This window comes from Cylas formicarius, unplaced genomic scaffold (genome assembly GCF_029955315.1).
Source record: "Cylas formicarius isolate icCylForm1 unplaced genomic scaffold, icCylForm1.1 PGA_scaffold_10__41_contigs__length_53128322, whole genome shotgun sequence".
NCBI lineage: Eukaryota > Metazoa > Arthropoda > Insecta > Coleoptera > Brentidae > Cylas > Cylas formicarius.
The window spans coordinates 33,763,681-33,789,007 of record NW_026844214.1 but is presented as its reverse complement, the minus strand read 5'-3'; the positions used below and the strand labels follow the sequence as shown (position 1 = coordinate 33,789,007).

At 31.3% G+C, this 25,327-nt stretch overlaps 2 protein-coding genes across 2 annotated transcripts in view; one reads left to right on the top strand and one right to left on the bottom strand.

Annotated features, from left to right (window-relative positions):
* The window catches only part of LOC132700344 (putative transcription factor SOX-15), a 120,743-nt gene that overhangs the window by 10,465 nt on the left and 84,951 nt on the right, over positions 1 to 25,327 (bottom strand). The window lies entirely within an intron of this gene.
* Positions 5,001 to 6,710, top strand: LOC132700362 (uncharacterized). The gene is made up of 2 exons (XM_060667619.1): positions 5,001 to 6,483; positions 6,538 to 6,710. Exon 1 carries the CDS (start codon positions 5,154 to 5,156, stop codon positions 6,156 to 6,158), a length of 1,005 nt encoding a protein of 334 aa, XP_060523602.1. The 5' UTR covers positions 5,001 to 5,153; the 3' UTR covers positions 6,159 to 6,483; positions 6,538 to 6,710.

The window sequence follows — 25,327 nt, the reverse complement described above, 5'->3', positions numbered from 1 at the left end:
AATTTTTTTCTTTTATTTATTTTAAATTATTTTTATATATTATAATTTTATATTAATATGTTGTTACTTCCATTGTTGTTTTATTTCAGAATGTTGCAATATAACTTACTGAGATTGTTGGTGTCTGTTTTCGAATTTATAGAGTTCTTATTTTTTTGGATCTCAACCATTTCCAGAATTTCCCTTTTTTTTGTATTATTTTCGGTTTTTAGAATTTTTACTTTCGCAAAGTTGAAAGAATGCTTGGTTTCCGCGCAATGACTCTTCAGGGCAGTCGTATTTTTTTTGTCGTATTTGTGACCATTAATTCTGTTTTTAAGATACTGGCTTGTTTGACCGATGTACACACCCTCACAATCGTTGCAAGGTATCTCGTAAATGACGTGACTCTTCTTTTCGTCCGGTATCTTGTCTTTTAATTTACTGAAAATGTTTTTTACCAAATTGTATCCTTTGTGAGCAATAGTAATGTTGTGATTCATAAAAATTTTGCTAAAATTTTCGGACATACTGGGTATATAAGGAAGCGAAAGATAATTTTTTTTTTGTTTTTGCTGGGTGTTGCTTTTTTGATTAGTTTGGTTATAGAATAGGTGTATACGTTTTTTGAAAATGGTGTTAATTAATCGTTCCGGATAGTTATTTAGTTTTAATGCTTGTTTTGCTTTAGTAATCGATTTTTCTCTGAAATCCGGATCAGAGAGTTTAATTGCACGGTCAGCCAAGCCAATAATTACGGATTTTTTTTGCGATATAGGGTGCTGGGAGTTAAAATTAACGTATCTGGAAGACCAGGTCACTTTAGTGTACCACTCGGTTTTAATTCCTTTTTTTAAATTATGAAGGGTTAAATCTAAAAAGTTGATTTTACTTTGGGACTCTATTTCTATTGTAAATTGTAATTTCTGATGGTAGCTGTTGAAGAGTTGAAGAATTTCGTGTTGTTTGTTTTTTGGTATTGCCGTTATGCAATCGTCTACGTATCTGTAGAAAAAAGGTATGTCAAAAAGGGCATTGCTAAGGACCGACTCCTCCAAATCTTCCAGTACAATTTGTGCGATGGCGCTGGAAATTGAAACTCCCATGGCGCATCCGTCGATTTGTTGATAAAAAACTTTGTTGTATGCAAAATAGGTTGATTTTAGTGTTATTTCGACTGCTTCTAAAAAGTCATCGAGCGGAATGTCGGTAAAGGTTTTGATGTTATCCCATTTTTTGATGATTACTTGCTTAGCAATATTTATTGGAATGTTGGTGTATAGAGAAGCAACATCTAATGAAACTAGGATGTAATCGTTGGGTAGAGAAATATTTTTAATTTTGTTTTTGAAATCAAAAGAGTCTTTAATATAGTATCTATTTTTATGTATAACGTTTTGCAAGATGTTCTTTAAAAATTTTGAGAGTTTTTCAAATGGTGATTGGATACATGATACTATTGGTCTTAGAGGGATGGATTCCTTGTGAAGCTTGGGTAATCCATAAATTCTGGGTGGCTGAGAATTAAGAATTTTTAAGCTTTGCGCTGTGCTATGGGAAATGTATAACTTTTTTTCCCAGGAGGACACTAAGTCGTTGTTCTTTCTCTGAAAAATAGCTGTTGGGTCGTTTTTCATTTCTCTGTAGGTGGTATTGTCTTTTAGTAGATCTAGCATTTTTTTGTCATACTGAGCGTCCGTCATAATAACTGTTTTATTTGTTTTATCTGGTATCAAAATTTTGAGTTCTTTATGTTGTTTCAGGAAACGTTCTGTTTTTTTAATTTTAGCGCATAGTTTTGAATTTTGTTTATTTTGATCTGTTTTTCTTGGTTTTTTGTTGAATTTATTTTTGTAATTAGTTATTATATTGCAACATTCCGATCGCACCCCGTCCCTAGTTTGAGTGTTAAGACCGTTTAAGGAAGTTTCTATACCTGCAATTATGTCACCGATTGGTAACTGATCGGCTCGTTCTAACGGTGTAGCAAAATTTGGACCAAGACTCAAAACTTCATTTACGTATTCCGGAATAACGGTCTCTGTTAGATTTTCCACCCAATCGGTGACACAAATATCTGGATTTTTGTTTTTTTTGTATAATTGTTCGAATTTCTTAATGTTTTTGTTTTTAATTTTTTGGAACAAGAATTCGGTTTTTTTTGTTTGTCTGTCGATCAAAATTGTTGATATGTTTGCAGGGACTAGAGTGGTGAGCTTTTCTATAAAACCGTCAATTTGCCTTTGTAGTTTTGAGATATTTTTAGTTGTGTCCGTGATTAAAAGATTTATTGTATTTAGCACAAAATTTCCCATGATGCCCTCTCTGAATTTCTTTTCGAGATGTTTACAATTAAAAGTGATGTGTTTCATTTTAAAATTGAGAAAAATGGGGGTTACACCGTCGTTTTTGCACCGAAGGAGGAATATTCTTCTGTTCTTCTGTTTGCATAGTTGTGTTACTGATTTGCAGTATAATTTCAAGGTTCTTGTAGTTCCCTCGCCGAAAGTGTTAGAGATGTATTCGTAGGTAAGCATATTTTCACCCATGCTGTATATATATTGTTTATATTTTGTTTTTTCTTAGACCTTCTCTATATTTATGTTTAGCTTTTGGTTCTTGGGTTATAGGTCTTTGTATTAAAAGCGATTAAAATTTTTTTTGTCCATATATTGACGTTTCGGTCTTCTATGACCTTCTTCAGAAAGGGGTACAGTCTAAAATTATGTTATAGTACAGTTCTTTTTTTTTACATATACACAACGGAATTACAAAGAACCTTACCAAAAAGAGACAAACACAAATCTTAAAATTGAAGAGGTAGCATCATATGAAAGTTTATACTTTAAAAGCGTTTGGTTTTGTCATAGTGCCTAGAAATATTATTGTTTTGGTTTTTTCCAACTATGAGAATAAAAAAGTCATACCCTTGATAAAAGATAAAAGTCCAACAAAAAATGATTTGTATACGGCACTCACACACATAATACACACAAATTTAACGAAACAGTTAAAATATATATAAGAGTTTAAAATAATAATAATAATAATAATACCGATACGCGAGGTTTGCTCGCGTCGACGTTACTGTAAAAACATCGTACGATGCACGATTGTTTTGGTGCAAGGTTCAGAGGATATACAGAGTGTTTTTGTTAATTTATAATTTTTTTCTTTTATTTATTTTAAATTATTTTTATATATTATAATTTTATATTAATATGTTGTTACTTCCATTGTTGTTTTATTTCAGAATGTTGCAATATAACTTACTGAGATTGTTGGTGTCTGTTTTCGAATTTATAGAGTTCTTATTTTTTTGGATCTCAACCATTTCCAGAATTTCCCTTTTTTTTGTATTATTTTCGGTTTTTAGAATTTTTACTTTCGCAAAGTTGAAAGAATGCTTGGTTTCCGCGCAATGACTCTTCAGGGCAGTCGTATTTTTTTTGTCGTATTTGTGACCATTAATTCTGTTTTTAAGATACTGGCTTGTTTGACCGATGTACACACCCTCACAATCGTTGCAAGGTATCTCGTAAATGACGTGACTCTTCTTTTCGTCCGGTATCTTGTCTTTTAATTTACTGAAAATGTTTTTTACCAAATTGTATCCTTTGTGAGCAATAGTAATGTTGTGATTCATAAAAATTTTGCTAAAATTTTCGGACATACTGGGTATATAAGGAAGCGAAAGATAATTTTTTTTTTGTTTTTGCTGGGTGTTGCTTTTTTGTTTAGTTTGGTTATAGAATAGGTGTATACGTTTTTTGAAAATGGTGTTAATTAATCGTTCCGGATAGTTATTTAGTTTTAATGCTTGTTTTGCTTTAGTAATCGATTTTTCTCTGAAATCCGGATCAGAGAGTTTAATTGCACGGTCAGCCAAGCCAATAATTACGGATTTTTTTTGCGATATAGGGTGCTGGGAGTTAAAATTAACGTATCTGGAAGACCAGGTCACTTTAGTGTACCACTCGGTTTTAATTCCTTTTTTTAAATTATGAAGGGTTAAATCTAAAAAGTTGATTTTACTTTGGGACTCTATTTCTATTGTAAATTGTAATTTCTGATGGTAGCTGTTGAAGAGTTGAAGAATTTCGTGTTGTTTGTTTTTTGGTATTGCCGTTATGCAATCGTCTACGTATCTGTAGAAAAAAGGTATGTCAAAAAGGGCATTGCTAAGGACCGACTCCTCCAAATCTTCCAGTACAATTTGTGCGATGGCGCTGGAAATTGAAACTCCCATGGCGCATCCGTCGATTTGTTGATAAAAAACTTTGTTGTATGCAAAATAGGTTGATTTTAGTGTTATTTCGACTGCTTCTAAAAAGTCATCGAGCGGAATGTCGGTAAAGGTTTTGATGTTATCCCATTTTTTGATGATTACTTGCTTAGCAATATTTATTGGAATGTTGGTGTATAGAGAAGCAACATCTAATGAAACTAGGATGTAATCGTTGGGTAGAGAAATATTTTTAATTTTGTTTTTGAAATCAAAAGAGTCTTTAATATAGTATCTATTTTTATGTATAACGTTTTGCAAGATGTTCTTTAAAAATTTTGAGAGTTTTTCAAATGGTGATTGGATACATGATACTATTGGTCTTAGAGGGATGGATTCCTTGTGAAGCTTGGGTAATCCATAAATTCTGGGTGGCTGAGAATTAAGAATTTTTAAGCTTTGCGCTGTGCTATGGGAAATGTATAACTTTTTTTCCCAGGAGGACACTAAGTCGTTGTTCTTTCTCTGAAAAATAGCTGTTGGGTCGTTTTATGGATTACCCAAGCTTCACAAGGAATCCATCCCTCTAAGACCAATAGTATCATGTATCCAATCACCATTTGAAAAACTCTCAAAATTTTTAAAGAACATCTTGCAAAACGTTATACATAAAAATAGATACTATATTAAAGACTCTTTTGATTTCAAAAACAAAATTAAAAATATTTCTCTACCCAACGATTACATCCTAGTTTCATTGGATGTTGCTTCTCTATACACCAACATTCCAATAAATATTGCTAAGCAAGTAATCATCAAAAAATGGGATAACATCAAAACCTTTACCGACATTCCGCTCGATGACTTTTTAGAAGCAGTCGAAATAACACTAAAATCAACCTATTTTGCATACAACAAAGTTTTTTATCAACAAATCGACGGATGCGCCATGGGAGTTTCAATTTCCAGCGCCATCGCACAAATTGTACTGGAAGATTTGGAGGAGTCGGTCCTTAGCAATGCCCTTTTTGACATACCTTTTTTCTACAGATACGTAGACGATTGCATAACGGCAATACCAAAAAACAAACAACACGAAATTCTTCAACTCTTCAACAGCTACCATCAGAAATTACAATTTACAATAGAAATAGAGTCCCAAAGTAAAATCAACTTTTTAGATTTAACCCTTCATAATTTAAAAAAAGGAATTAAAACCGAGTGGTACACTAAAGTGACCTGGTCTTCCAGATACGTTAATTTTAACTCCCAGCACCCTATATCGCAAAAAAAATCCGTAATTATTGGCTTGGCTGACCGTGCAATTAAACTCTCTGATCCGGATTTCAGAGAAAAATCGATTACTAAAGCAAAACAAGCATTAAAACTAAATAACTATCCGGAACGATTAATTAACACCATTTTCAAAAAACGTATACACCTATTCTATAACCAAACTAAACAAAAAAGCAACACCCAGCAAAAACAAAAAAAAAATTATCTTTCGCTTCCTTATATACCCAGTATGTCCGAAAATTTTAGCAAAATTTTTATGAATCACAACATTACTATTGCTCACAAAGGATACAATTTGGTAAAAAACATTTTCAGTAAATTAAAAGACAAGATACCGGACGAAAAGAAGAGTCACGTCATTTACGAGATACCTTGCAACGATTGTGAGGGTGTGTACATCGGTCAAACAAGCCAGTATCTTAAAAACAGAATTAATGGTCACAAATACGACAAAAAAAATACGACTGCCCTGAAGAGTCATTGCGCGGAAACCAAGCATTCTTTCAACTTTGCGAAAGTAAAAATTCTAAAAACCGAAAATAATACAAAAAAAAGGGAAATTCTGGAAATGGTTGAGATCCAAAAAAATAAGAACTCTATAAATTCGAAAACAGACACCAACAATCTCAGTAAGTTATATTGCAACATTCTGAAATAAAACAACAATGGAAGTAACAACATAGGGATATATTAATATAAAATTATAATATATAAAAATAATTTAAAATAAATAAAAGAAAAAAATTATAAATTAACAAAAACACTCTGTATATCCTCTGAACCTTGCACCAAAACAATCGTGCATCGTACGATGTTTTTACAGTAACGTCGACGCGAGCAAACCTCGCGTATCGGTATTATTATTATTATTATTATTTTAAACTCTTATATATATTTTAACTGTTTCGTTAAATTTGTGTGTATTATGTGTGTGAGTGCCGTATACAAATCATTTTTTGTTGGACTTTTATCTTTTATCAAGGGTATGACTTTTTTATTCTCATAGTTGGAAAAAACCAAAACAATAATATTTCTAGGCACTATGACAAAACCAAACGCTTTTAAAGTATAAACTTTCATATGATGCTACCTCTTCAATTTTAAGATTTGTGTTTGTCTCTTTTTGGTAAGGTTCTTTGTAATTCCGTTGTGTATATGTAAAAAAAAAGAACTGTACTATAACATAATTTTAGACTGTACCCCTTTCTGAAGAAGGTCATAGAAGACCGAAACGTCAATATATAGACAAAAAAAATTTTAATCGCTTTTAATACAAAGACCTATAACCCAAGAACCAAAAGCTAAACATAAATATAGAGAAGGTCTAAGAAAAAACAAAATATAAACAATATATATACAGCATGGGTGAAAATATGCTTACCTACGAATACATCTCTAACACTTTCGGCGAGGGAACTACAAGAACCTTGAAATTATACTGCAAATCAGTAACACAACTATGCAAACAGAAGAACAGAAGAATATTCCTCCTTCGGTGCAAAAACGACGGTGTAACCCCCATTTTTCTCAATTTTAAAATGAAACACATCACTTTTAATTGTAAACATCTCGAAAAGAAATTCAGAGAGGGCATCATGGGAAATTTTGTGCTAAATACAATAAATCTTTTAATCACGGACACAACTAAAAATATCTCAAAACTACAAAGGCAAATTGACGGTTTTATAGAAAAGCTCACCACTCTAGTCCCTGCAAACATATCAACAATTTTGATCGACAGACAAACAAAAAAAACCGAATTCTTGTTCCAAAAAATTAAAAACAAAAACATTAAGAAATTCGAACAATTATACAAAAAAAACAAAAATCCAGATATTTGTGTCACCGATTGGGTGGAAAATCTAACAGAGACCGTTATTCCGGAATACGTAAATGAAGTTTTGAGTCTTGGTCCAAATTTTGCTACACCGTTAGAACGAGCCGATCAGTTACCAATCGGTGACATAATTGCAGGTATAGAAACTTCCTTAAACGGTCTTAACACTCAAACTAGGGACGGGGTGCGATCGGAATGTTGCAATATAATAACTAATTACAAAAATAAATTCAACAAAAAACCAAGAAAAACAGATCAAAATAAACAAAATTCAAAACTATGCGCTAAAATTAAAAAAACAGAACGTTTCCTGAAACAACATAAAGAACTCAAAATTTTGATACCAGATAAAACAAATAAAACAGTTATTATGACGGACGCTCAGTATGACAAAAAAATGCTAGATCTACTAAAAGACAATACCACCTACAGAGAAATGAAAAACGACCCAACAGCTATTTTTCAGAGAAAGAACAACGACTTAGTGTCCTCCTGGGAAAAAAAGTTATACATTTCCCATAGCACAGCGCAAAGCTTAAAAATTCTTAATTCTCAGCCACCCAGAATTTATGGATTACCCAAGCTTCACAAGGAATCCATCCCTCTAAGACCAATAGTATCATGTATCCAATCACCATTTGAAAAACTCTCAAAATTTTTAAAGAACATCTTGCAAAACGTTATACATAAAAATAGATACTATATTAAAGACTCTTTTGATTTCAAAAACAAAATTAAAAATATTTCTCTACCCAACGATTACATCCTAGTTTCATTAGATGTTGCTTCTCTATACACCAACATTCCAATAAATATTGCTAAGCAAGTAATCATCAAAAAATGGGATAACATCAAAACCTTTACCGACATTCCGCTCGATGACTTTTTAGAAGCAGTCGAAATAACACTAAAATCAACCTATTTTGCATACAACAAAGTTTTTTATCAACAAATCGACGGATGCGCCATGGGAGTTTCAATTTCCAGCGCCATCGCACAAATTGTACTGGAAGATTTGGAGGAGTCGGTCCTTAGCAATGCCCTTTTTGACATACCTTTTTTCTACAGATACGTAGACGATTGCATAACGGCAATACCAAAAAACAAACAACACGAAATTCTTCAACTCTTCAACAGCTACCATCAGAAATTACAATTTACAATAGAAATAGAGTCCCAAAGTAAAATCAACTTTTTAGATTTAACCCTTCATAATTTAAAAAAAGGAATTAAAACCGAGTGGTACACTAAAGTGACCTGGTCTTCCAGATACGTTAATTTTAACTCCCAGCACCCTATATCGCAAAAAAAATCCGTAATTATTGGCTTGGCTGACCGTGCAATTAAACTCTCTGATCCGGATTTCAGAGAAAAATCGATTACTAAAGCAAAACAAGCATTAAAACTAAATAACTATCCGGAACGATTAATTAACACCATTTTCAAAAAACGTATACACCTATTCTATAACCAAACTAAACAAAAAAGCAACACCCAGCAAAAACAAAAAAAAAATTATCTTTCGCTTCCTTATATACCCAGTATGTCCGAAAATTTTAGCAAAATTTTTATGAATCACAACATTACTATTGCTCACAAAGGATACAATTTGGTAAAAAACATTTTCAGTAAATTAAAAGACAAGATACCGGACGAAAAGAAGAGTCACGTCATTTACGAGATACCTTGCAACGATTGTGAGGGTGTGTACATCGGTCAAACAAGCCAGTATCTTAAAAACAGAATTAATGGTCACAAATACGACAAAAAAAATACGACTGCCCTGAAGAGTCATTGCGCGGAAACCAAGTATTCTTTCAACTTTGCGAAAGTAAAAATTCTAAAAACCGAAAATAATACAAAAAAAAGGGAAATTCTGGAAATGGTTGAGATCCAAAAAAATAAGAACTCTATAAATTCGAAAACAGACACCAACAATCTCAGTAAGTTATATTGCAACATTCTGAAATAAAACAACAATGGAAGTAACAACATAGGGATATATTAATATAAAATTATAATATATAAAAATAATTTAAAATAAATAAAAGAAAAAAATTATAAATTAACAAAAACACTCTGTATATCCTCTGAACCTTGCACCAAAACAATCGTGCATCGTACGATGTTTTTACAGTAACGTCGACGCGAGCAAACCTCGCGTATCGGTATTATTATTATTATTTTAAACTCTTATATATATTTTAACTGTTTCGTTAAATTTGTGTGTATTATGTGTGTGAGTGCCGTATACAAATCATTTTTTGTTGGACTTTTATCTTTTATCAAGGGTATGACTTTTTTATTCTCATAGTTGGAAAAAACCAAAACAATAATATTTCTAGGCACTATGACAAAACCAAACGCTTTTAAAGTATAAACTTTCATATGATGCTACCTCTTCAATTTTAAGATTTGTGTTTGTCTCTTTTTGGTAAGGTTCTTTGTAATTCCGTTGTGTATATGTAAAAAAAAAGAACTGTACTATAACATAATTTTAGACTGTACCCCTTTCTGAAGAAGGTCATAGAAGACCGAAACGTCAATATATGGACAAAAAAAATTTTAATCGCTTTTAATACAAAGACCTATAACCCAAGAACCAAAAGCTAAACATAAATATAGAGAAGGTCTAAGAAAAAACAAAATATAAACAATATATATATATATATATATATATATATATATATATATATATATATATATATATATATATATATATATATATATATATATATATATATATATATATATATATATATATATATATATATATATATATATATATATATATATATATATATATATATTATTATTATTATTATTATTATTATTATTATTATTATTATTATTATTATATCAATTATTTGAAATCGCTAAAGCAAAAATAAAGTTAGCAATAGGTTGAAGAAAACTTTAATAAACAGATAAAGCTGAAAATAATTGTGTATATATGTTTATCCAAAAACCACCACATTTCCAGAATTATCAAACATAATTTCAGTTGTTTAAAGGAATATTATCAGTGTTATCCAACGCTGCCAAAAAATGTGTTTGTGTACTGTATGTAACCCTATTTTTCATATGTTTGTATTAATTACGCGTTGATTTGTTGCGGAGGTTCCACGTGCGGAGGAAGCCTTTAGGAAGCAGAAACACATTTTACCGATTAAGTCGTGGAATTTTTCATGTCGAGACCTATTTCTACAACACTCTTTATTGACACTTCCTAATCTTTATATGTTCTCAAGAAACTCAGACATCAGTATAATTTAAGAGCGAATCTTAACATACAAATACATAGACGCCGACTGTCTTTTACATCAAATAGTCCTTTTGTTTTGACCTAAAAAATTTATAATAAATTTCCTATCGAAATGAAGGAAATAGTCAAACAAAATTCAAATACACTCTTAAAAACAAATTACTATCACTCGCTTATTACAATATTACGGATTTTTTTTAAATACGTATTCGTTGTTTGTTATTATCTATATATTTGGTATTTATCTAACGTTAGTAATTGTCATTATTATTAATTAACTAATTAATTATACGAACGTAATTTTATATTATTTATATTTGTAACTTGTAACTCAAGACTTTGCCGATTAAGCTATCTTTATCATTATCTTTAAAGGAAAATGTGTAAATAAAACAAATTTAACAATATGCGTATATGAAACAAAATTAACATTTTGCTTTCATATACGCATTACAAAATTTTCAGCGGGATTTTATGATTAAACTGTACACAAAATGCCTATATCCAAAAAAATTTGTTCCACCAACACACCGTAGCAAGTCCCTCGATTCCATGAATTATTAATGGTACCTTCAAAGTCGAGACATTGAAGATTGAAGCTCTTCGCCTGTCTGAGGAATATGACAACGCCGCGTCGGTCGGCAGGGTGCGGCTGACAGACGGTCTACAACTATGATGCGATCTTCCACTTGTTTCTAGCGTTTATTGAGCGGGAATGCAAGTTATGACTTTATAAAAAGGTAAATAAATTACAAGCATTTCAATTCAAAAACACAGCAACGCCGTGATACGACGTTGTGACATTTAAATTTGTTTCGAACGGTTCTATTATTATTAACTCGTTACTTCTATACCAAACTAATAGGACATCAATTTTAATAATAAATAATTACGCATTAAAGAATTTTAGGGAACTAACTTTGCCCACATTGGGCGTTAACCTTATGCAATGAGCAGTATACTTTAGGATGTAGTTGTAAAGAGGATGATGATGTCTCAATTTATTTTCCAATGCACCGGATCTCCGATGTTCTATCCTCTTATTCCATAAGGATAAGATGCAGAAGATACTATATAGTGTAATTTAGGCTATACCGTAACATAAATAGGGCACTTTCTATGAGTTGATTTAGAGAACCATTATTACAAAATCAAAATCGTAGTAAAAGTTAAATATTTATGATGCTATTTTTATCAGTAAAACAGAAAGTCTTTTTCGTTTCATTTAAAAATTTTCGCCATCACTAATAAAGACTGTTTTTGTTGTTTCACTCAATTGAAAATTTGTATTTATATATTTATTAATTTAACCAATACATAGTTTTCTAAATGACTTGAACCTTATTCAAGTAAAATGGTTATAAACATTCAAAAGAAATTTAAAATGAGGTATTCAAATAGTACAACGAAGATTGTGTATATAAGTAGAAAATAAAAATTTAAATATCTCTTAAAAACTTACGTGCTACACACAATTGCAAACATAGATAAAGAAATCGTACAATTCATAAAAATGACTGGATTTTTTTTTAATTTTAACTATACACTATACGATCTGGAATCCCATAAGAGATACGTAAAAGAGTTTCTTACAAAAGTTTCTTCGACCTACCTGAAGATTTAAAATATAATAATTTTGTTGTCCCAAAAGTGTCTCCCCCCCCCCCCCGCGAGCATCAACTTTGTTGTTTTAAATAGAACACCCTATATATTTCGACATTTTTGGAATCCTTGGTTAAAATAAAAGTGAATTTCTTATAAAATTCCTATTCAAATTTTGCATAGTTTAGGCAGAAATCGAGGATATGTGTTTTTTTCATATTTAGGTCACTTGTTGGCAATATTAGGTATTTTTTAAATAGCACAGACCTAACACTACAATACAGGGCGTCCATAAGATTCTATACTGCATACATAGATTTAATAAAACTTCAGAATTCATATTTAAAGAAATATTTAACAGTTAATTATCTATCTATCTATCTGAAAACAGTTAATAACAGAAATAAATAATTAAGGTTTATACGCCAACTAAAGAAGGCAACAAATTTGAATAAATAAATGTATAAAACAAAAAAAAAAACAGAAACAAATAACTGAAAAAAAACTTAAATATGGTGAAACTGTATTATATTTTCAATAAATTGTCCTTATTCTGCAATTAAATAGCGCGCCATAATACTGGAGACCGCATTTATAACCGCATCACTATTATTTTTCAAATTTTCTTTAAAGGCATCAACTGTATAGTTATTTCGTGATTTATACACACAATACTTTAAAGTACCCCATAAAAAAAGTTTATGGGTGGAGACGCAATGTCATCATTTTTACCAATTATATTTTGAAAATTTATCAATTGATGACCACAATGATAGGCCGCGTTATCATGAAGTATAATGTTCTCCCGCAAGTTTTGTTAAAAATGTCAGTCTTAAAATTGTTCGTCTATCATGACTATGCAGAAATTTCGTCTGGCAAAAATTGAATTGGTAGAAATTTATAAGGTTTTATTTTGTTGCCTTTTAAAATACGAAATATTTCAGCGAAGTATAACATTTAGCCGTTCCTGAGCAGAATATAACGGCATTGTAAGAAAACAATCATTACTTATTTAAAATACAAATAAAATATATACTAACAAAAAACTTGAAAAGTACTTCTTAAATAGAAATATGAAAAACAAACAGAAATGTCAAAATTTGTTTATACTTTAATGCGTAAAAATAGATTCTGATGTCATAGCTAACTACATTTTGAAATATTTTGATATTTCCTTGTAGTTTTCATTACAGATGAAACGAGCATTTTGAGAGGAACATTTTTAACTAAACTTTATGGACCGAATTAACGAACTCTTTTTAGTTAACTGGTTGTTTTATAGATTTATTTATTCAAATTTGTTACCTTCTTTAATTAGCCTATAAACTTTAATTTTTTATTTTTGTTATTAAGCATTTTCAATGAAGCTAGATAATTAACTATTAACTGTTTCTTTAAATATGAATTCTGAATTTTATTAAATCTGTTAAAATGTGTAGTTTAGAGTCGATTTTTTTCAAAATTTCCTCGCATTAATGGACACCCTGTATTGTTAGCAATAGATTTTATTCGTATATCTGGAGCGTTATATCTTTAAAAGAAGTAGTATCATATCTTTGCTATCTATTTAAAAAATACATAATATTGCCAACCAGTGAGGTAATGTGGGAAGCTTTAAATTCAACAAGAATTTATACGGGTGTTATCTTAAACCTCAAATATCTCAAAAAGTAAGTAAAATTTAAATATAAGATAAATTACAAACTTACCTTATTTTTATATATAATAATAAATAATAATATATAAAAATAAAAATAAATAAATAATAATAAAAATATAGTGTGTTTGAAAATCTTGAGATTCTGTTATTTGAATTCGCCAAAACGGCTCCATCTATTTGGGACACCCTGTATAAGCTGAGGCGCATCTGCTAAACTGATTGAGTAGTGCATCATCTCCTTAGCCTGTGGTTAAATTTTAGTTGCAATACCTGGATCAGTAGCGTCACAACACAATTTTATATGGGGCAATCAACAAATGAAAAAAAAACACATAACCTCAATTTCTGTCTAAACTATTCAAAATTTGAATAGGAATTTCTTAAGAAAGTGACATATATTTTAACCAAGGATTCCAAAAATGTCGAAATATATAGGGTGTTTCATTTAAAATAACAAAGTTGATGTCGGTGTGAGTGGAGCACTTTTGGGGCATCCTGTATCAACAAAATAATAATCTTCAGGAGAGTCCAAGAAATTTTTGTACGAAAGTTTTTTCGTATTTAAGAAGGGTTTGCAGATCGTATATTGCATCGTTTTATTTGGCACATGGTGTACGCAATAAATCTAAAATTTTTAGATGCCAAAATGTTTTTTTACGCGGCACAAAGTGGGTGAAATGGAAACCAAAATACCCTTTATTCAATAAGATGAGAGGTCAATAAAAACATCGAAATGTTAAATATGAAACACGGCCGTTTAGCATTGCTTTAACAATACTTTTTAAGTCCCCGTAAAACCATTCAATAAAACAAGATACGTTGTCAGCTAGTGTCACAATATATTCAAATTAAAAATATTTAGGGTCGTTTATAAAAAAAAACGACAATGAATAAAAACGATCACCAAAAGTGGTGTCAAAAGGCTATCTTGTTAATGAGAAAATATAGGTCCAGATGACGAATGGGCCGTAAAAGATGTCCGATGTGCTTGGTTAGGGCTGTCTAGTTACCCAACTTGATATCGCCCAAACATTTGTTAAATTTTATTGGACAAGCGAAAACTGCAACGAAATGAATTAGCTGATATTATCACTAGCAAGAACGGATTGTTAATTCAAATTAAATGTCCGGTTAAACTTGGAAAATTTTGATATTTTTTGCGTTCCGTTCCAGTTTTGGCGAGTGTGATTTTGAATTAAAACATGTTTGTAGGTTTGTAGGTATAACTAAAAAATAATGAATTTGTTACATGTATACAATATGCCCAATGTTTTAGCTGAAGAAAAAAACAAAAATGTTCTATTCTATCTTTCAATAAAAGGTCAAAATATTCTTTAAAATTGGATTCTTGAAATCAAGAACAAACAAAAATTATTCATACTTGCATTTGGACCGGCAAAATTAATATTAAAAAAGTTTTGAACTAAATTAACAATGTGCGTTTACATAATTATTTTTACATTTTCGAGAAATTTTTAAACTTTAAACTTGATGCACAAAAAATTAAAAATCCAGAGCTTTTTAAATAACAACCTTGGCAATAGCTTGGTACACAATTTATCCCCACAAAGCAACAGATAATAATATAACTCAAAATAATATGATATGTTTAAAAAATATGGTGGCAAATATAAGTCGCAGTAGGTCGAACTAGTCACACCAAAGCACTGAACAGCCCGAAGTTCCTTTTCTTATAAAGGTGCAAAGATCAAATTATGTAAACCTCATTTATTTTCTCATATATATAAAATTGTGTTTATACATTATATATTATAACATAAGTAAATTAAAATTATATATTTAGTTCATAATTCATAACTTTTATAACGTGTTGATTCAGGCAAAGGCACCATTTATTTATTGATCACCTGTTGCTCTATGCCGGATGAGACACTGCTTATAATAATAATAATTATTTTTTTTTGACTAGTTGAATTTTTTGTAAATCAAAAATATGACCTTAGAATCTTACCGGATCATCCTATTTTATCTTTCAGATAGAACTTAAATAAATAATTAATAAATTATCGATAAATCTTATTCTATTTTATTCTCTTATTATTAATGAAAAATTATTACTAATAAATAAGTAAATTTCTTTTAAAAATATCGAAAAACCACAAACTCATGAATGAATCTAAAGACCCACAAAAATATCATACAATGCAATTGATGGATGTTGAGAATACCCGGGGGTCCATTCTGATGTTTCTAAACACAGCGGGAGGTTGCCCGGGTCTAGTAGCTCTGTGGCCAGACTTCACACCGGCAATGCGCATCAGCATGAACGAAACCAGCACTTTTATAGCGTCGCCGAGGATAGATGTTTAAGAAACACAATACTTTTTTAACCACCGCTCGTGTATGGGTAAATTATGCCACTAATTGGTACAACGGCTTTTTTGTGAGCCATTTTAATAAAGTTTGTCGATTTATTTTTATTGTTCAAATGAATAAAAAACTCTTACTGGGTGGGTTCCATTTGATGATCCCAGTATATTTCGACCTCTGCGATGGTTAAGAAAATTATTAGAAAAAAACTGTGACTACTACAATTTAGTATTTGCTGTGCCAAATTTGCAATGATTACAACCGAACTTGAATTTAAGAGCAATATCTAATAGCATGATTTTTTGTAAAACAGGGTTTATAAAGAACATAAATGTAATAATTTTTTGAAAATTGATAGATAAATTCAATAAATTTAGTGTAAAGGCATATTAAAATTAAATTTGGATAAAAATTGCTATGATTTTCATTGTTTTTTTTTAATGTTTAGGGCACATGAGTCTGCTACTACGCGTTTTCTATTTACTAGATGTTTCTGATTAAATTTTGTATGAATTTTATCATTAATTTTTCAAAGAAATTTCCGCATTTATTGTTTATTACCCTTCTGGATGGTTCCTGCTGATGAATCGAACTGTTGGTATACTCCAGAGTATACCTTAAACAGTTTCAGTGAAGCTCTGAAGAAGTTAGCAGGATGATTGGCAAAACTTATGCAAGTTCGATTCATTAACCGACGCAAGAGGAATCCGGAATATCTCTAAATAGAATTTTATTATTGTTATAAGAGCAAAAGGATACATAGGGTACTGACTGTTGATGTATAGGTCTGAGAAGTTTGGTAAAGCAAGTACTATTTATTTAGAGTTCTAACGCTTAGAATCTAGACTGATAGGCTTAAATTTTTGATTGGTTAAAACTCTACCGTTCTGTTTTGGTTAGATACGCAAAACTAACTAAATATAGCTAAAACTGACCGAGACCAGTGAAAGTTTTCATTATTACCCGTTGTTTGTAGAACGTTTCTAATTTACTCTGCTTTTTTTTACTGGTTAGTTTGCAGATGATCCTATTATTTATGGTCTTTGGTTGTTTTATTTTCGTGATTATCTGGTAATCCATGGATTTTGTTTAACTTTCAAAGCTAAAATAACAACACCGTCGATTTATTAAACACAGCAGACATATCAGGCGAATGCGTCGGCTAAAAATAAACGCACTTCGGGCATTGCCGAAATTTACCGAAAGGATGACGTGTCCGTAGTTAAGAAATATGCTGCAAATGCTCCAGGGAGAGCACTGGACTTCACAATTGTAATATAGTTAAATCATAATTAGAAAAGATTTCAAAAAAAATCGGTCAAAAAATATTTAACAAATGACGACCCTCCAGCCCAAAGTTGACTCTTTTTTTTAAACACCCTGTAGGTATGTTTAAGAACTATTATTTGTTTTTAAGAATATGATATAGGGGAAGTTTGAAGAGTCTTTTTAGTTTCTAGCAAGATTTTACATTTAGTTAAGTTATTATTTTCTTAATACCTTATGTTACAAATTAGAATCTTGGAAATTAAGTTATTTTTGGTCATTTTGGAAATATAGAGACAAACTGAAATGTTTTTAGATGTTATTCTCTTACCAGTTTATTTAAAGTTTTGAAAAAAAAATCTAAAAATTTAATTCCTATTATATTTTTAAAGTTTCTTCTTTTGTCGAATAAAAAAATCCTTCCTGGCACTTGGTTTCTCTTAAAAAACCTTTCAAGGACAACATGACTTTTATTTTAACGATCAGTAAGATGTATAGAGATTTAGTTCAGTTAATATAAAGAATTAGGTGGATTACTTTTTGTTTTCTACGGACACACACGCCCGAAAAGTCATCTTTTGTTTTGTCAGCGACCGACCCAAGCCGCATAATGATTGACAGCCATTGTCGAAGAATAATTTTTGTTTACATGACCTAAAATTTTTTATGGTTTAACTTTACTGGGATTTATATCTTTACTGGTGATGTAAAAGTCGGTTATAGCAACAGGCTATGTCAATGTTTTTAATTTAACATTAAAAGGAAGAAAATCCTGCCCAAAAATTAAGGTGGAATTACTGGCATTTATTCCATTTGCGAATATTAAGTAGCAAAACATCAAAATTCAATGCTTGAAAAATATCTGCGGAAACATCCGTTTGCTTTCAAACCCGTGTGGTAAAATCCCGGAAACGAAGCTGACGTGGTAAAGTGACGCTTCCCGCACGCTAGATCGGTGTGTAATTAGGTATTTTACAGACGGGAGTAGAAAAAAAAGTTTTTCTACTGGGAGCAATTGGATGTTTTTGGAGATATTCCCACCCTTTGAATTTTGACGTTTGTGAATTCTGACGGTGATGTCAGTGAATGTGTTCCTGTTGTTTTGCAAAAATATACCCAAAAACTAACGGTCGTAGAAAAAGTATAGTATGCAACACGTTCGGTAAACTTTTTAACTCGTGAGTGCCGACGTGGTAAAGTAACGCTTCCCGCATGCTAGATCAGTGTGTAATTAGGTATTTTACAAACGGGAGTAGAAAAAGATAATTTTTGATAATGCCACAACGTAAAGTTTAAAATTCAGCTAAAGATGTGTATTTTAAATTTGGATTACTCTTCCTAAATTCCAAAATTGGAGTTTTCGGTATGACTGCCAATCAAGTTATATTGTATGCGTTTTACCTCGCACACGCTAAAGTTAGACGAACCGCAAAAATAAAAACAACAACTCATCGCTTAGTTCTTGTCCTAATATTGTTTCATAATAGAGTTGTTGTTGGTTTATGAATTTTACATAATGAAATAGTTAGAAATACAAATAATTGCGAAATTATTTAGTGTATACTTCCGAATTGCAACAATTAATTATTCGGAAATCTTGAAATAGAAACTTATTATGTCGCATAGTCGACTAAGTGAAGTCTGTCTTTTTGACTGTTACTGACTGTTATAAAATCTGCGCCAGAGGTAAAGAAAGTGAGCAACGACAAAATATTTTTCTGTTCCGGTCACAAGTGCGGATTCTAAACCACCATTTAAGAATTATTCATTGTAAAACCCCGTCCGGAACGAACGGAAATCAATTACCGCAAGAAGACGGAAACGAAGAGCAAGAGAGACCAGACGAAGAACTGGCGAAAGAAACCGAATTCCAGAAGGCAATAGAGGTAAATACTGTCGGTTGTCAAAGCAACTTTTTCATTAATTGGCAATATATTCGAAGGAATCGTCTATTCTTAGATTGGATTAAGAATTATAAACTTCCCTTATGTAAAAATCAATCAAAGTAAATAACCTGATTTCCGATAAAGAGATTCATGAAACAGCCAGGGACCTTCTTAACATTGGCACTGTGAATAAATGTTGACAGAAAAAACAGACCCACCGCATTTCAAATTAGAAGAATATAGAAGTGTTAATGGACTTCATCAACAAAGGTTTTTTTATGTAAAAATATTGATAAACATTATATTTACCTTCTTACCATTTCGATTGGGACCATTCATATATAGTTTCTGTGGCATTGCGGAAGGCATTAGAAAATCTATTAGACTAGTACAATTGGTAACTGCCTTAGAAAAGAGCTTATTGTCTCCAACTCAGTAATGTAGGTTTCTTGGGTTTATTTTGAATGTCATTTCAATGATAATGTCTTTATCAGTAGAGATAAAAGAAAATATTATATTATTGCTGGCCCAAGAAACCTGCCCTATTCGAGATCAAGCAATTTGAGTTCTTATAGCGGCATTCCTTGCGATAAAATACGACCGGGCATGAAAAACACAACAACAGAAAATTCAAAATATGTAGCACTTAGAAGGGGTAATAACAACTAGGATAAAAAAATATTTCAGTTCTATTATGTAGGTATGAGGAGTGATCTTTTATGATATAGCAAAATATTTTAAAATCCAAGGACTGATATCAAAGATCCAAAATAACAGTTAATAAGATGAAAATGATGAAATATGATTTCTCGGAAAATTTGGGAATATTCCGGAAGGTGAAATGTTTTGACCTCATGTATGGCAAGGCATAATACTATAGTCGATTTCGATTCCAGAAGTCTAAAAAGAGCTTCTAAAAAATGCAAAATTTACCTACGTTTCTTGTAAACCAGACCACCGATTCCTTGTCGGTTGGCGCCTTTCTCGTGTCTAGAAGAGTATGTTTATGCTTTTTCTCCTTTTAAGAGAATTTCTTATTTTAATATCAAAAGTCAGCTCCCGCGATGACACTTTAAAGAAGCCCAATAAATAATTGAAAGATGTTTTTACAATATATTAAAATCAAGGGTGGGCGCGCGCTAAGATCTTGTGCGAGGCTATGCCGCGTCACTTCAGTAGCCAACATAATGCTTCAAGATTATCAAAGGGGTGATTCGCGACATTTACGCCATGTCAATGTGGAAATAGTGGACGACTTTTTGGCAAATAATGGAAATTTAAACGAGCCTCAGTGGCGTTAAAGTAGTTCGGTAAGCAGATAATATGTACACACAACGCTGTTCTGAATCTACAGATCTATCCTACTCATGGATAAATTTAAATTCTGCTATATCTTCGTTGATTAGAACTTTATGATATTAAAACATTTTACAGTTATAAAAGCTATTATCTGTTTTTTTTTTGCATTGAATACTCTGCTTTGCGTGTAGTAACGACAAATGAAAAAAAAAAGATCTGGCATACTCAACAGTGTGTTTTATTCGCCTCTACAATCTACAAAATATATTTTTTTGGAATCAAGGTTACATTAGCTAAACGATCAGGCAAAAAAACTGAAGAATGTCTCTCGCATTATGAAAACTTCAAAAATAACCAAATTTCATGAGAACGTAACTTTACATTCAATGTTTTATAGGAAATGAATATACAGGGTACTATTGCAAATATAGGTTAATTACTTATTCTTCATATTAGGAACCTACTCAATTTTCATCAAAATTAATTTTGAGTTGTTCGAGGATTACCAAGTAAAGTTATTAGGCAAGTACTGAATAAAAAATTTCATTTTTGACCCCTTGTTTTGTACAACTTGCTTAGACTTCTAAAAATCGAAATTACTTTGCAACGAAAATTGGCTTGATAAGATGTTTTCAATGAGAGAAGTTCTAGGGAAATGACCAGTCACGTAGATATAAGCTGATAATCTTTTTTAATCCACCTGAAAAATACATATTTGAATTTAGGGAGACTTTTCGCTGGATGACATCGCAACCGATAAAGTTCACAGAATTTAACAATAAATCCGTATCCGCTTAAACTAGATACTCTAAACCGAACACCGATGGCTGCGACATTATTATGTGTCTCATAAAGCCAGCTGGCCAGCCAGTCGTCTGATGTGTCTGGCTACTGACATCACGCGGCCTAGCCTCGTGCAAAGGTTTAGTTTTCTAGCCTCGCGCCGACTCTTCATTATTAATTTTTTTCATTCTTTTTTTAACCACAAAATCATTCGTTTTGAGTTAAAATAAAGAAATCTCGAACCTACCTATTTGCAAATATTTATTGCATTATTGCGAGAAAGATCAAAACCTTGCGAACAACAGTTATAAATTTAGAGAAATGGCAGAGCTTTGCTTAGCCTCCAATTCATTATCTAAGGCATCTGTTTCTGCAGTGTGGGAAAGAGTACAGTGTAATTTTGACACTTTAGGAAATCCATTCATACCGTTTCCAGTCAAACGATGCTCGTATAACGAGGATCACTCATCTTTACATGTAAGTCGATTGACCTTATAATTATGGACTGCACTTTGTCCGATGTTGTGCATTCTTGTGAAAGTTTAAGGATGTAAGCTAATACTAGGTGCAGTATTCATTAGGTAGCTGAAAGTATGTAGAAACCATTAAAATTATTTAAGTACGAAGTAAATGTGAGACAGAGTTAAAAAAGATTAAATATGTTTTTTAAACATGACCTACTTTTTTAATCGGCTAAAAATTTAATTTAACAGATGTTAGATACTACCAAAAATCTCATACATATATTCGGTTTCTGAGGTATTATTTTACGTTGCAGCTGTATTTATATGGTTGCCCAATAAACCACTTTACGCGATACCTCTAGATGTCTTTTGGTTGACTGACCAACAGGACTAGTGAAAAGTAGACTTTTTACAACTCCGCAAAATCAGAACTGACTTGGGGTGCGTTAAGAAACAAGGTCATCAGCATCACATCTGCTCACCCTAGAATGTCGTCGTTTTCATTGTCAAGCTAATAAAACGATAAAGCGCACTTTTTCATTACAATCAATTCATCGATCAACACGAGGTTATTGTACTCGCCTTATTTACGACACGAATACAATTTAGGTGAGCAAAATGCAAAGCTAAAGTACGAAAACATAATTTTTATACTGGGTGAGCGTTACTCCATCAGTAAATCTAACAGTTTCTATGGCGTCAATATAAACTAGAAGAAGGGTTTCAAGGGAAATTAAAAATATGTGCCCAACTGGAGGTGTTCGGGTACGCAACAAATTTTTGTATAAATTTGTCTACCTAAAACTGTATTAGCTAGATCATTTTCGTTCATTGAATCCTGTACTTCTTTATTGTACATTAAATATTTACCCACCCAAGTAATGACCACCTTACTCAAAATTCCTTGTGGAGGATGTAACTGGTCGAAGGCAGGCTTCACCAAGAGTTTCGCACACTAATTTTCAGGATACGTAATCGGCATGGAATCCCAAACTCCCAAAAGTAAAAAATATTAATTAGAACGTTAAACTTAAGAAAGAAAGGAAAAAATACAAATAGCGAAATGGAGACAGACCAGTAGGTATGTAAGCAAAAGTCGATTTTAACAACAAATAACAAGTTCTTGTACCGCAAAACGACACCGATTATAGTTACTACACCTAATACCGTAGTTCTATAACCAAATGGGGAAGCGGTTTGATTCGGAAATAGATAACCAAATTCATAACCTAACAGTAACTAATTAAATATTTCGTGCAATCCAAATCCAAAAGTTTCAGGTTAGCATCATCTCGACGGTTTGGAAGCTGAAATTAAATTTGTGATGATATTAACTAGTTTTTGGGTAGGACCTGTAAGTAAAGTAAAGTAAGTAAAAAATGCAGCCTATTGCAACTGTGTTAAATGTTTCCACCTTGTAAACAACAGACGCAAATGTGACCATAAAAAAGGTTAAAGACGACAAACTGCCTTAATTAAAACGATGTTAATATTCTCGACACGAAGGTGTACAAATTAAAATGCAATCGTTGTAAGCGAATGCAGTTAAAAGTCTAAATAAAGATCTGCATATTTGTACCATAACATAAATTAGTAAAGCATTTTTTACAATGGCAAAATTTGTTCATGGCCTGCTGGTTGCATTCCATATTTTATACAAACAAAAAACATTTGTGCTAATTTTATGTCAATTCAGGTAGGTAGGTATACGTTTGCTTTAAAACTATTTCTTCAATCTATCAGAAGAGAAGAGGCGAGACTTTTTTTCTTTAAAAGATTAGACATTCTAGTGTCTGGCAAGTGTGTTGTTAACTAATTTACCGAAATTTGAAATGCAGATAAATCTTGGAAATGTTATCTGCTTGGCACCGCTTACTGAGATTACCAAGTTTTGAATTCATTTTGTTAATTATCAGAGACGGATTAAGTCATTTTCCCAATTTTATTACATATAAAGAATTCATCCAACAGAATCTTATGTGGTAGAACAATGCTTTTATTGATGTTCGGTTCATTAGCTACATAACTAAAAGCAAAATTTTATTAATTAAACAAAAATGTTTACAATTTTTGCTAGAAAACGAAAATATTTGTAGTACCAAAGTTAGATTCCGATGAGATTGGAAGTTGAGTTTATTGTTTTTTTATTTCTGCGCTTAAGATACACAACCGGACTTAAACTGAAAATTTTGTAGAAGCCATTTTAAAATGGGGTATTGGGTAGCCGTTCCATTGACATCCGGTATTTAGAAAATAAGCTTTATTCTTAGATGTTCACAATTTATGCTTTCGCTTTACAAATAGTAACATAACAGAACAGATTAACAAAAATGTTTTAGAGTCGCCAACCCAACCAAAACTAAAAAAAAAAATTGATCGTTTTTTGCGTACATTTTTATCATTCGCAAATTATCGTCCACTTCAATGTAGTCAAAGTACTCAAAATTTGTCGTACAACAAAAGGCGTCAAATAACACCTTACCAATACACATATTGAGAGTCCGGACCTGCCCATTAACAGCTTATCAAACTAGAAATTCGTTTGTACCAAAAAATAGCCGATCATATGTTTACCTGCCAGACATTTAAAGAGATTAGAAACTTGAAACACTGAAAAGTAATATTAATCCTTTCTACATGAGCTTATTATGTTTCGGTGGAACCATTAGAACTACATGCTTAGACGAAATGGGTTTTTAACTAATGGCTTTTGTGTAACAGAAGCCAAGATTTTGATTGCGCGTGTGGGTATTATGGAAATATTGTTAATGTTTAAGCTAATTTTAATTAGTTTTTTCCGAGAAGTCGTTTATGCTTATGCAAAATGTTCGGAGATATTTAAAACATTTTCGATTAATGTTTGTTGCGTTACAATTCGAGGAAGTAGTTACGGCTGGCAGAAGCTATTAAATATTTAGCCGAGAAAGATACAATACGAATTTTATCAAATATCATGCGTTTGTTTGAAAAAATTCAGATAACAATTTAACTGTCGACGATCGTGGTTAAATATCGATGATTGAAATATTCCTTAATTCTTTTTAAGCAGGATATAGTGCAACATGCATAGTGGAACAGTTTATAAGAACAAGGTAATGGAAACATAATGCAAAACTTGAACCAAATTGTTGTGAACTTAACATTTGTCAGTAACATATATATATATATATATATATATATATATATATATATATATATATATATATATATATATATATATATATATATATATATATATATATATATATATATATATATATATATATATATATATATATATATATATATATATATATATATATATATATATATATATATATATATATATATATATATATATATATCCGTTTGTTGTTTGACCCTGGAATAGGATCATTCGCCTGACGTTTCGCCACACTGAGTTTAATTGCGGACCGTACGAGTGACATGGCGCG